Source organism: Erythrolamprus reginae, chromosome 1 (genome assembly GCF_031021105.1).
Source record: "Erythrolamprus reginae isolate rEryReg1 chromosome 1, rEryReg1.hap1, whole genome shotgun sequence".
Taxonomy (NCBI): Eukaryota; Metazoa; Chordata; class Lepidosauria; order Squamata; family Dipsadidae; genus Erythrolamprus; species Erythrolamprus reginae.
In genome coordinates, this window is record NC_091950.1 from 227,060,091 (window position 1) to 227,073,438 (window position 13,348).

Below are 13,348 nucleotides of genomic sequence, written 5' to 3' on the forward strand. Positions count from 1 at the left end.
GGAAGTAAGACAGAGATGTCCAATGTCACCTCTGCTTTTTATTTTGACTTTAGAAATACTATTAACTCAAATTAGACATAAAAGACGAATAAAAGGATTTAAGGTAAGAAAGAAGAATATAAAAATAGAACAGGAAATTGTGAAAGGTTTGATGATTGGATGGACATAAAATATAGAGTGTAATATAAATTTAGAGGAATGGGAAAGAATATGGAACAAAAACTGTATTTTAACATTATCACTGCTTTTAAAGAAAATCAATATAAAATGCTTTATAGGTGGCATTTAATGCCGGCAACATTGGCAAAAATGTATACAAATATGAAGCTGAATTGCTGGAAATGTAAAAGTAAGGATGGGACTTTTTATCATATGTGGTGGCAATGTCCCAAAGCGAAGAAATATTGGGAACAGATAAATGGCAACAGAAGATAATAGGAGAACAAATAGAATTTAAACTTGAACTATTCTTATTCTTAATTAACCAAAAGATAAAGGAACAACTCCCATACATCATTTTACACATAGTAACCAAAGCAAGAATTGTATACGCCAAGAATTGAAAATACACCAAGCAATAAAGAAATAAAGATGTAAGGAAATAAATATAAATAACCTTTATGAAACATATGACACAGTACTATTAAAATGTTTATTGATATGTAAATTGGAAAAATTAAAAATAAAAATAAGAAAAAGAATAATTTCTGTCCTCTATGCTTTCTTTCTGCTTTCCTTTTATAAAAATAAACAAAGTAAGAGATAATAAATCTGGGTTAATTCTTTTTTTGTATTTATCCCAAACACTCAGTATGCTGCTCTTTATTTTTTCTTGTAAGCATTTCATTTCTATCTCAATCAATTCAGAGATACATGTATTTATGCATACATCTAGAAGTCCAGCTTCCTTCATGAAGATGTCCAGCCCAGAAGAAGTTACAATTCAGTCTGTAATCTCAGACATAATCTATTTTGATAACAAAATTAAAGTTTGGATTTGTCAGTTGTCCTTTCATTTCCTGTACAGAGTGTGGGTTTGCTCCCTGTTTATACATAGTAGTTTGTCCTGCCAGTACTGGGTGTGTGTCTGTTTCTTCTTGGTAGTTACTTGTTTAGACTTTAGACTATTGCTTTCTATTAGATTGTCTGCTGTTAATCCCTACTTATCTGGATGTAGGCACCTGGGGAGGATGCATTATGGTCTTTTTCCTTAAGTTTTGATTGTCTTTTTTGAATGGTGTGTAAGTGTGGTTTGCACCTATGTATCTATTGATGGTTGAATTGCCTAAAAGCCAAACAAAATATTACATTGCATATTCAAAAGATTAATGTGTGTTTTTACTGTATAAAATACGGAAATCCTTAAGACTGATGATTATTACAGAACTGTATTGAATGGTGATGTTGCACTGTGTGGTAATTTACTACAAGACCTTCCAATGTAATTAAAAGCAATGGAAATATTTTTATACAGTAACAATCTCCCCGCCCCCCAAGCCGATCTTACCTCTAAGACAAGTTGAAGGTCATCCATGTATTTTTCTTCTGTCTGGATCAACTCATGTATATAACCCTGCTTCTTCCTTTCCATGGGTTGCATTGTGTCAAGGCTCTGGAGATCAGCACACCCTGTAAAATTAAGCATTCTTAATAATCTTGAGCTTATTTGTTCAATATCAAACAGGCAATGAAAATTCTCTTTTAATGAATTAAAAAACCCCAAACTGACTCTGAAATAGATGTATAGAACACACACAGAGTTCTCATCAAAGGTATAATTTCCAGTTCTCATAATTAGAAGTTTTGAGTTTTACTTAATTTATTTTATTTGTTTGCTTTTGAACTGTTCATGTTATATCATGATTTTATGTTTATATTATACAGTGGAACCTTGGTTAGTGAACACCTTGGATAGTGAACATTTTGGATAACAACCAAAAATTCCGTTAAAACTTTGCACTGGATACCGAACAAAAATTCAGATACCTAACAGAAATTTTTGGTTGTTATTCGAAATGTTATACCCATTGTCCCTCACTCCCCCCCATCTCCTTACCTCTTGCCTCTGCCTATGTCTCCTCGCCAGGGGAACAACATAGCGTTGCTTTGGCTATGATGAGGCAGGCGCTGAGTTAGCTGGTCCCGCCGCCACCGGCTTCTCTTCGAGGACAGTGGCGGCGGCAGGGGCCTGGGCATGTACATGATGTTCCCGGCGCTGCTGCTCCTCGAAGGGAAGCTGAGTTAGCTGGTCCCAGCGGTTGTGGCAACTGCTGAGGCGGCTCCAGTGGCTTCCCTTTAAGGAGTAGCAGTGCCGGGAACATCATGTCCATGCCCCAGGCTGCTGCCACTGTCCTCGAAGAGAAGCCACCGCAGCCACCTCAGCAGTTGCCGCCACCACCACTGTCCTTAAAGAGAAGCCGCCGGCACCGAGACCTGCTAACCCAGCACCTGCCTTATCATAGCCAAAACGACGCTTTGCTGCTTCCCTGGCGAGGAGATGAAGGCAGAGAGACAAGAGGTAAAGAGGCAAAGGGGAGGGGGAAAGTGAGAGACAATGTATGTCGGGGGAGAGGAAAAAATCCTTTATCGTGGGTGGTCCTGGAACGGAACATTCACGATAAATGAGGGATCTATTTTCCCCATAAGAAATAAAGGAAATAGTGAGTAAACAGGGCTGTGAACCAATTAAATCTATTTCCTTTTTTTCTTATGGGGAAAATTGTTTCTGATACTGAACATTTCGGTTAAAAACCAATATTCCAGAACGGATTGTGGTGGTTAACCAAGGTTACATTGTATTTGGTCTATCCAAATTCACTGACTTACAAACTAGTCACAAGTGGCTGACTCCTACTTCCCTTGGCCTGCAAAAAGTTTCTCTCCACTCCTCCCAATCCCCCCCCCCAAAAAAAAAATTATTTCAACTAAGGAAAAGAGCAACTGGCACTCACCAATAAGAAAGAAGCACCATAATATATACAACAAAGCCTTTGAAACTTTGGTGGAGCATAGTGCATTGGTTATAAAATAAAAATATTAGATAATTTCAATCCAGGGATTTGGAAGTGTCTGCCAAACCAAGGAAAATGTAAAAGCTCGATAGCAAATATTCAATGGATAAGAGAGGTTGTGAGAAACAAATGTACAGTGATCCCCCGGTTATTGCGTCCCCGACCATTGCGAACAGGGTAATTCGCGATTTTTCAACCCGGAAGTCAAAACACCATCTGTGCATGCGTGCCCTTTTTTCTATGGGCACGCATGCGCAGATGGTGCCCGGCAGATCAGCTGCTGGGCGGCTTCCCTGGGTCTTCCCCCTCTTGCTGGCGGGAGGGCGAGCAGCGGGCATCAGCAAGGAGTTTCCCCACCGCCCACGCAAACTCCTCGCTGCTGCCCGCCCTTCGCCCGCCCACACCGTTCATTCTCGCCGCTTTGGAGCTGAGTCCTGAAGCGAATTCGCTTCAGGACTCAGCTCGAAAGCGGCCAGAGCGAGCGCGGACAAGCCGTTCGCTGGCGCTAGCTCTCGCCTGCCTGCCCGCTAGCGAGGAGCCGCCTGCCTGCCCGCTAGCGAGGAGCCGAAGATTGGGGGCGGCGCGGCTGTTTTAAAACGTCGCCACCGGCATGGGGGGCTTGCCAGCACCCCCGGACCCCCAACCCGGGTTTGGGGGGCTGCTAGGAAGCCCCCCATGCCAGCGGGGACGTTTTAAAACACCCGCGCGACTTTCCAATGAGTCCCGAAGACAAACGCGTTGTCTTCGGGACTCATTGGAAAGTCGCGCGGGTGTTTTAAAACGTCCCCGCCGACATGGGGGGCTCGCTAGCATACCCCCGAACCCCCAACCCGGGTTAGGGGGTGCTAGCGAGCCGCCCATGTCGGCGGGGACGTTTTAAAACACCCGCGCCGCCCCCAATCTTCGGCTCCTCGCTAGCGCTGCGGAAGTAAAAACACCATCTGCACATGCGCAGATGGTGTTTTTACTTCCGCAGCGCTACTTCGCGAAAACCCGCTCATTGCGGGGGGTCCTGGAACGGAACCCTCGCAACGAGCGGGGGATCACTGTACTGATTTTAGACTCTGAAATGTAGGCATTTTGTGGCATGCCCAACATGGCAATTATAAACTCTTCCTTTTATAAAAGTAATCCCAATATATTCTCGAAATGCCAAATATGTAAATGGGTCCCAAAGGTTGACCTATCTTCTTTTACCAGTACATTAAAAGTATTCATAGATGTTATCCATGAATAATGCAGATAATTCTTTACTAAGAAAACCATTTACCAATACTGATATATATGTCAAGTGTCCTTATTTTCCTACCAATTGGTGAAAAAAATATGATAATTCTCATACATGCCCTAAACAAAGAATACAGTTGGCAAGAGAACAGATATGACTGATCAGCATGTTATATAGGAAATATTCAAAATAACTCCAAACTAAAAAATATTGTATTATAAAAATAAATTATTTGAAGCAAAAAGATTATACTGATAGACAACTTTATATAAGTTACTCTTGGTTTTCCTCTTTTTGTAAATCATTTTCATTTACAAACCAGTTACTGTAAATCATGAACAGTTGTCAGTAGAAATATTTTCTGAGAATGCATATGAATTTATCAGCAATTTTTTGTTGCCCTCCTAGAGAATAAATTAATCCTTGAAGAAAATAAATTCAAATTCTAAAGGCCCCAGATTTCTCATGAGGTTTCAGGTTTCCGTGAACCTTTTGACTGGCAGTTTAGAAATTGACTTAAGTATGCCACTCAGATATAATACAAGTTCAATTGGCCTTTAATCATTTTAATCCTAAATACTGCTGTATCTCCATAATAATGTATCTGGAGCAATATAAATTGTACATTTGAAAAATCCAAATATTGTTTTAAATTTATAAAATTGTAGAATTCTCATTCTCTCCCTCTCCCTCCCTCCTTCTCCCCCCCTCTCTCTATATATGTCAATCTTCTATGTTTCTATGTGTGTGTGTGTGTGTGTGTATAATACATACACTCGGGCTTTGTGCTCGGGTGAACACAAAGCCCGAGTGTACATATTATACCCACACCCAGTCTGAAGATGACGAATGAGATCTCATTGAAATGTCGCCAACCTTTCTAGCATCCCCATGGTCATGTGATCAAACTTAAGACGCTTGGCAACTGGTTCAACTTTATGACAGTTGCAAGTGTCCCGGATTCATGTGATCACCTTTTGCGATATTCTGACAAGCAAAGTCAATGAGGAAGTCAAATTAACTTAATAACCAGGTTAGTAACTTAATAACTATAGTGATTCACTGAACAAATGTGGCATGAAAAGTAAAAAAAAATGGGGCAAAACTCATTTAATAAACTTCTCACTTAGCAACATAAATTCTGATCTCAATTGTGGTCATAAATTGAGGAATACACACGCACACAGGCCTGTGTTTTGTATGTATGTGAGAGACAAAAAATACCAGTTTATATGGTTCTCCCCCACTTTTATTGTTATGATTTCCTAGACTTTACTTTTTCTCTCTCAAAATAAGCATATGGACCTTTAAAGCTGGTATTTCTTTAACCATAGAATTCCACAACAGTTAGCAATGTTAGCCACAGCATTTGACTCTTTGGTTGAGAATTATGGAATACCACTATCAATCCAAATGACTAGAGAAATTTCTTTTGAATTAGTAAATGGGCAAAAGGATGTGGTCAGGCCCTTTTAACCTACACCACTGGTCTCCCTAATAACCTGATTAGCTGAAAGAGTAGCATTTAGAAGTGAGAAAGAAACAAATTAAGAAGAAAACTGACAATCTATAATACCTGCTAGGAAAGGAAATTTATTTATTTATTTATTATTTAGATTTGTATGCCGCCCCTCTCCGCAGACTCAGGTATGCATTGCAATATCAGCAATGCATACCGTGTTAAAAGATTTGGCTTTACAGAGATATATGTTTATATTATAAATTTAAAACTAGTCTTGATCTTGTTTAGAGATCAATATTTACAAGTTTGATCCCAGATTAATAGTAATAACTTCCCTTCTTACATTCTGGGAATTCTCTTTTGATGAGAATTGCAAAGCTATGTTGAATGAACAGGTTTAAATTGATGTTAGAAATGACAACGTCTCCTCTATCACACATAAACAATCGTTAAAATACGCTCTAGCTATGTGATCATCTTCTAAAAGATTTTAGTGATTGGTTGGTTATATAATGAAGGAACAATACAAATGAATAATTTATGAAAATGTATCAAACCTGAGAATGGTTAACTCTGCTGAAAAGAAATCACACGTCAATAAGGATATTCTTTGTGTGTCTCTTTAATAAAATAGTGTTGCATAGTTATTTCCAGTGTTCAAAAAACAATGCTCATGCACAGCATAGGCTGTGTTCATATAGCAAAACACTAATAATTATTCCACTGCTTTAATACTAGAAAGCCTCGAAATACAAATATCAAAACAGTACACAGCATTGTGATATTTAGGAAACAAACATAATTAATGACAAGTAAGCAGCATTTTGCGGTAGCAGCCCAAAATACTACTACAGCTGGAAGTCTGTCATCACTGATTGACTTTAATAGAAAAATAATACAAGTCATAGGACATATTTTAGCAAATACTGGTTTGTGCGTTTCTGGCAAATCACACTGGGTAGTACAATTCATTTGTAAAAATAAAAATCAAGAATTCTCGAGCTTTTACATTCTTTTTGCAAACAGAAAAATAGCATTGTCAACAGCTATTTCGTACTCCATTAAAAATGTCAGGAAATCACAAGCTCCTTTCTAAAAACTTTAAGAAAGCTGAATATTAATTTCTAAGTTAGGAATCCCTCATTCCTATTTGGAGAACTTTAGTTCCATTTCTGGAATGGGGATGAATAACATGTAGCAAATTGCCTCATATGCTATAATACTGTTATCTATTTTTGATAATAGTAAAAAACCTTAACCATCCAAATGAAAAAAGTAAAGCTATTCATATCTAAAGCTAAAGAACATGGTTTATACAGCCATGCTTAAAAACTTGGCCTCAAATATTGTAACAATCTCCTTTTTATTTTGAAAATCCATGTGACAAAGGAAACTATTTTGCAACTTTTGTAAATTGAGATGTTGAAATTAGGAGAAAAATATTTCCCCTATTTTATGTGAATTTTGTTTTGTCTAAGTTTCTCAGTATCCTAATTTGGAACTCTACTCAAATAATTTGTTGCAAAATACTTTTTAAAAACTACTTTCTGAAATTTTAGCAGGTATAACTTATAACCATACACAAATTTTATTCATGTTTTTGATTTATTATTTAGTTATGCCATGATCTGCTTGGGCCTAGCTTTCTATGCTAGAAATAAAATTATAAATACAGAAATGAATTCTCAGCGAAATAGAATACTAATAATAAATAATAGCAAAATACATATTAGCAAAAGCCTAAGCATATCAAACATTCTTATTAATGTCAATTGTTTGTACCTCTTTTGAGCTATATTCTACCACTTGCATTAAAATATATTTTATCTCTGAAGATTCTTAAATTATAGACTGACAAAAACATCTTTTCCTTAAACTCATCCTACTGGTACAGTAACCATTTTTTCATTCTAACAGTAATTATTAAGTTGCTAAATTAAGTCCAACAAACCAAACCCTTTACTCTTTTATTAGGAAATCAAGGAGCATTATTTGAACTTTAAAATATGGTTAAATTCATTTCTGCAACTGATAAGCCAAGGACGAACAACCTGCAGTCCCCAGTACCTTAAGATTACAGATAGTCCTCACAACAGTTCAGTTAGTGACCATTTGAAGTTACAACAGCAGAGAAAAAGTGAGGTATGACCATTTTCACATTTACGACTGTTGCAGCATACCCATGGTCACCTGATTCAAATTCAGATATCTGGCAACTGGCTCATATTTATGACAGTTGCAGTGTCCTAAGATCATGTAATCACCTTTTGCAATTTTCTGACAAGCCAAGTCAATGGAGAAGCCAAATTCACTTAACTGTGTTAAACTAACTTAACAACTGCTGTGATTTACTTAACAACTCTGGCAAATAAGCTCACAAAATGGAGCAAAACTCAATTAACAGCTGTCTCACTTAGCAAAAGAAATGTTGGGTCCAACTGTGGTGGTAACTCGAGGACTACCTGAATACAACTGAAATTTAATGGCAAAATACTTGATGTTCAGCAGCAAAATTTATATTATCACTCTCCTTCTCATAAGCTCAAAAAGCACAGTGCTTCCATTTCTGCCATTAAAACTCCTCAGGGCTCAGAAACAGTCCAAAATTGTACCAAGTTTAGCTTTATAGGTTAAAAACGTTTTAAAGGTAGAAACAAGCAATAAGCCCCTCGGACGCTTTCTGCTCACAGTCTTATCCTTAAAAACCTACCTAACTAAACAATTAACAACTAAAAGTACAAAAATTCTCAGTTCCTATATTTATTGGCAGAGAGGTCCCGCCTAGAAGCAAGGGGAATTTTTCTGACAGTAAGAACAATTAAACAATGGAATAATTTGCCTTCTGGGGTTGTGGATGTTCTATCCTTGAGATTTTCAAAAGGAGATTGGACCACTATTTGATCAATATGGTATAACCATTTGAGCAGGGAGACCTCCAAAGTCTCTTCCAGGCATATGATTCCATGTTCTACCATCTTGGGATTCCTTACACAGCATAAAACCTGAGGCCTACCAGGAGAATAAGTGATAAAACAAAAAAAACTTATTTTTGTTGCTATTTTGGTAAACTCAAAGAGATGGATAAGCACTCATCTTGCCACTATAAATGGTTGGTGAATTATAGCTTGGCAAGAATTAATTAACAGATTTTAATATCTGGTTTAAATTAATTTAATTAAGACCCTGTAAGAGATCTTCTAGTTGGCAGCTGCTAAACTACAACTGTGCTTTGTAAGGAAAGACCATCATGTACCTTGATTAACATATTAGGTCATAGAATAAATATTAGTATGGGAGAACCATCAACTTAACATTAAGCTATTTGCTATTTGTTATTGTTAATAATAATGTCGAGATAAGATATTTATTTATATCTTGATTTAGGCACCTATCTGTTCTTTTTGGCATGAAAGGCTCTCCTTCTACAATCCATTACTAGTACTAATAGGTGTACTAGTAATAAAGGCATCAGTGATTTCATAAGCCTGATATATTCATTTAAATAGCAATTCTGAACACTTTTATCAGATAGTAAGCACCATTGAACATAATAGCTTATTTTGGACTAAATATGCACAGGCTGCCCTGTGAGGCAATAGTGCTAAAAATACTTTGTAGAAAATAAACCACTCATTTAAAAATTTTGGATCACACCCTTAGAATATTGGGGGGGAAATGGATATGCACTTCACATTAAATAGCTAATCTTGTACAGAAGAAATGGGAAACTTCTTTCAATCTAAGGACTGAATTAATTTTCATACTGGTGTCTGTAAACCAACAAGGTGGGGGTTGGGTCTCTCCACACAGTCCCAAATCCCACCAAACATATGCTCACATGCAAATACACCTCCTAAAAACAGGTCAATTAACTGACTGCAATACAGCACAACTATCCAAGACATCTAGAACAATTTAGCAGGCAGGACAAGGCTACCTTTACAAATGGATATGGACTACATGGGGGGGGGGGGGGGGGAGGGGGAAAGCTTGATTGTCTGTTAAAAAGGCACCATGAAGTGAGGTGATAATGGTGTATGTTAGCAAATGTTAATAAGAATGAAAAAAAGAAATTAACCAAAAAGTTTAATTTAAAAAATGCATCTGTAAAAAATGGGGCAGGGGAAGGCAACTGGCCTCTCATACTGTATATCATGTTGGTGGCAAATATTTAATTTTCAGTGGTCTGTTTTTGTTTTGCAACTAAAACATATATTTAATTTGTACTCAAAATCTAAATAATGGGGGGGGGGGGAGCCAAATGCCAGCCTTGCTCACTACATTATGACAGCTATTATCCTGTCATAACATAGTGTTGTTTTGAGGATTTTTTCGAATCCTAAACACAAACAACTAGAATACCATAACATGCTATTTCTAAAGATTTTAAGGTATCTGGTCTCCAAAAGACTTCTTTAATTTTGAAAGACCCACAATACTGCTCCTCTCTTGCAACAAGCTCCTTTCCTTTACAATCAGGATCTGAAATGCTCTTGGAAGGCTGGTAATGCTAGGAGCATCAAGAGACTTTCCTTAAGTCTTCCACAGTTGAAAATGATATTTTTGCTGCTCTCCCAATCCCAAAGCCACCTGAAGTATCAGGACCCATGAGAGGGAAGTGGGGGTGGGCAGCAGGGAGAAGCATCCTTAAAAGTATTACAGTATTGGGAATGTGAGAAACAGAGGCTTCTCAGACTTTTGGCAAGGCTCTAAATGAAATTTCTCTCAAAAACAAACTTTGTCAATTGTAAAAAAAAAATATTACTCTCTCCTTTAACATATTAAGAAGGGTATAGCATTTAGGGCAGAATCTTTCCAACTTCTGTAGCAAAAGACATGCTATATATTTGTTTCTGGTGAAAGTGAAGAGCTCTAGTATATAACATATATAGACATAACAGTGATATAAAGTGCCTTTAAGACAACATAACAGATTTTATTCTATCTCTGCTGTGTTTTCTCACAATAGCATTGCCACTGTGTACAGGATCATACATGAAGTGCATAGTGAGAGATCAACATAGGAAACATATGATGCTAATCACCAGAACACAATTTCCCATGTGACAGTACAAATAGTAGGTCTTTGTGTGCCTAAAGTTGCATTGTGCCAAGAGATAGCTTGGACTAGCATTCTAATAATTCATTATTGTTCCTAAATAAAGAGAGTAGAGAAAACCAGATTGGAGAGTGCAGAAAGCCACACAAAGACCCACTAATCAGTTTGCATAAATGAATTGTAATTGTACAGCATAGAACAAAATGTGAAGTCTTGAGTGGATTTAATACTGAAGCGAAGCAAAGAAATCGTTTCAGAGATCTGAGCAGGCTGTCCACCCTGCCGCCATGCTATAGTCAAACTTGTATAGTGGGTCTCTGAGGTGCTTTCATACTGGAAGACAACAGTGGCTCCTTGAAAAAGAAAAGAAAACAAAATTAGGGATAAATGATATAGTAGAACATGGTGACATGTATAAGAAGCAGTACTGTCTTAATAACCAATATTATAAAGACAGAATTAATATGTTTTTAAATATTTCTGATAATTTAAAACTATTTGGAAACAGGACACACTGTGTTTAAAATTGCCAGGTGCTGTAACAGTTCATTTTAAAAATTAAACTAAAAATCAAGCAGCAAGGTAATGGCTTAGAATATTAACTGGACTTGTCATAGGTAAAATTTCAAGTTTCAGTGTTTATACCTGATCTTAATCAGAACCAATGCTTATTTGTCAACTCTTCTATCCCACTAGGACTGACGTAGCTTCCCAGATTGCCTGATTCTGTGCCTCTATTTGTTTTGTTCATCCCATCTACAACTGAACATTAGTATTAATTTTGATGATCCTGACTATGATGTGCATTATATTTATATTATTGTCATGTTATAATTGTATTTTAAAGATATCTACAATTTTAGATGCATATGTTTCTATGAACTGATTTCTGACCCAAAGGCATAATAAAGGCTTTAATGCTATTTAAATTCAAAATCTGAGTTATATATGTTCAAATTACACAGTACAGTGGTACCTCTATCTATGAAAGCCTCTACTTCAGAACCTTTCTAGATAAGAACCGGGTGTTCAAGCTTTCTTTGCCTTTTCTCAAAAACCATTTTTCATTTACAAACCCAAGCCTCCAAAACTGTAACTGGAAAAGGCAGGGAGAAGCCTCTCTGGGGCCTCTCTAGGAATCTCTTGGGAGGAAACAGGGCCGCAAAAGGCGAGGAGAAGCCTCTACGGAGCTTCTCTAGGAATCTCCTGAGAGGAAACAGAGCTCCCTGCGGTTTCCCCAATCACACACATTATTTGCTTTTACACTGATTCCTACGGGAAAAATTGCTTCTTCTTACAAACTTTTCTATTTAAGAACCTGGCCATGGAACGAATTAAATTCGTAAGTAGAGGTACCACTGTACCATTTATCAAGAGCATGAAACCAAACAATTATCAAAAGACATTGCCCTGTTCATCTATTGTGGGAAAATGAATTCAATACTTATTTCAAGAGATAAAATAGGCATTAAAATGACTTAATGAACATTGGTAAAGATAAAAATGGTGTTTAACCCCTCATGACTACATGTCCATGTAATTTCCAGAGTAAGAGTATGGAAGCAATTGGCCATACTGCCGTTACTTATAAAACGTATCTTCAATTTCCCCATCAGCTTGCAAATACTAATTATATCTGATTAGATGGTACCATTTGTTGTTGAGAAGCACATAATGAAGACATGTGCTAATATTATTTAGGACATCCATCAAATTTGGGAGACAGATTCCAAGAAGACATTTTGGCACCTCATTATTAAATTAAGGTTTTTTTCACAGACATAACCTTTTATAAGTAGAATGAACAGACCTAAAAATAGCATTTTGTTTCCTTATGGTGCTATGTTCAGATTTTATTTAAGGAGTTATAGTGGATAAAATGAAACGTAATATTCATATTATATACAGAATGAAATACAAACTACACTTATTAAAGATGCATATGTATATGTCTATTTGTGTGTATGTGTGCGTGTGTGTGTATGTCTCTGTGTGTGCCTTTTTATAAGCATCCAATTTGCTTCATTAAATATGCCACCAACTCTTTGCATGTTCATACCAGAATATGGAGAGGAGAAAAACAGGGTTAAAAACTCAATGAACATGGAGGGGAGGGGGAAAGCACTGACATCTTTACTAGAGTAACTAGCAAATTTCTAAGAAACAAATTTTCATTTTGAAGTAATTATGATACCAACTTTGAAGTTCATACAAGCCAAATTATTAGAGTACAACATAAGTAATTACTAACTTTGCATAATATATACAAACAAGAGACATTTTGTTTACAGCAATTTCCTTCTTGGTATATGCTTAAAAAATAAACCAAAAACCCAATACTATGATATAGAAATGACTTATCTACGAACTTTTCTGCTTCACCTTTAGATACTTGCTGGAAGGCATCTAAAGGTAAAAAGCAGAGGCCAGCATGCAAGCGGTGGCAAGTGGTCACAGAAGTGAAGCAGGTATTGGGGGTGGGAGGCATGGTAAATAGGGTAGCTCCATCCCCGAACATCACCCTAGCTTATTTTTTAACTGTGTGCCTTATCCTGGGGTGAGTAGGGTCTTATTAGGGCTAATTTTGT

The 13,348-nt window shown here is 37.0% G+C and overlaps 1 protein-coding gene across 4 annotated transcripts in view; it reads right to left on the bottom strand.

Annotated features, from left to right (window-relative positions):
- ITSN2 (intersectin 2) overlaps positions 1 to 13,348 on the bottom strand; it is an 88,975-nt gene that overhangs the window by 17,835 nt on the left and 57,792 nt on the right. For 3 of the 4 annotated variants that reach the window (XM_070732388.1, XM_070732391.1, XM_070732389.1), the window contains one exon: positions 1,508 to 1,629. In XM_070732388.1, the coding sequence (XP_070588489.1) occupies positions 1,508 to 1,629 (122 nt within the window). Of the gene's footprint in view, positions 1 to 1,507; positions 1,630 to 10,454; positions 11,114 to 13,348 lie in introns of those variants that run through there. The other variant, XM_070732390.1, reaches the window with a different exon arrangement.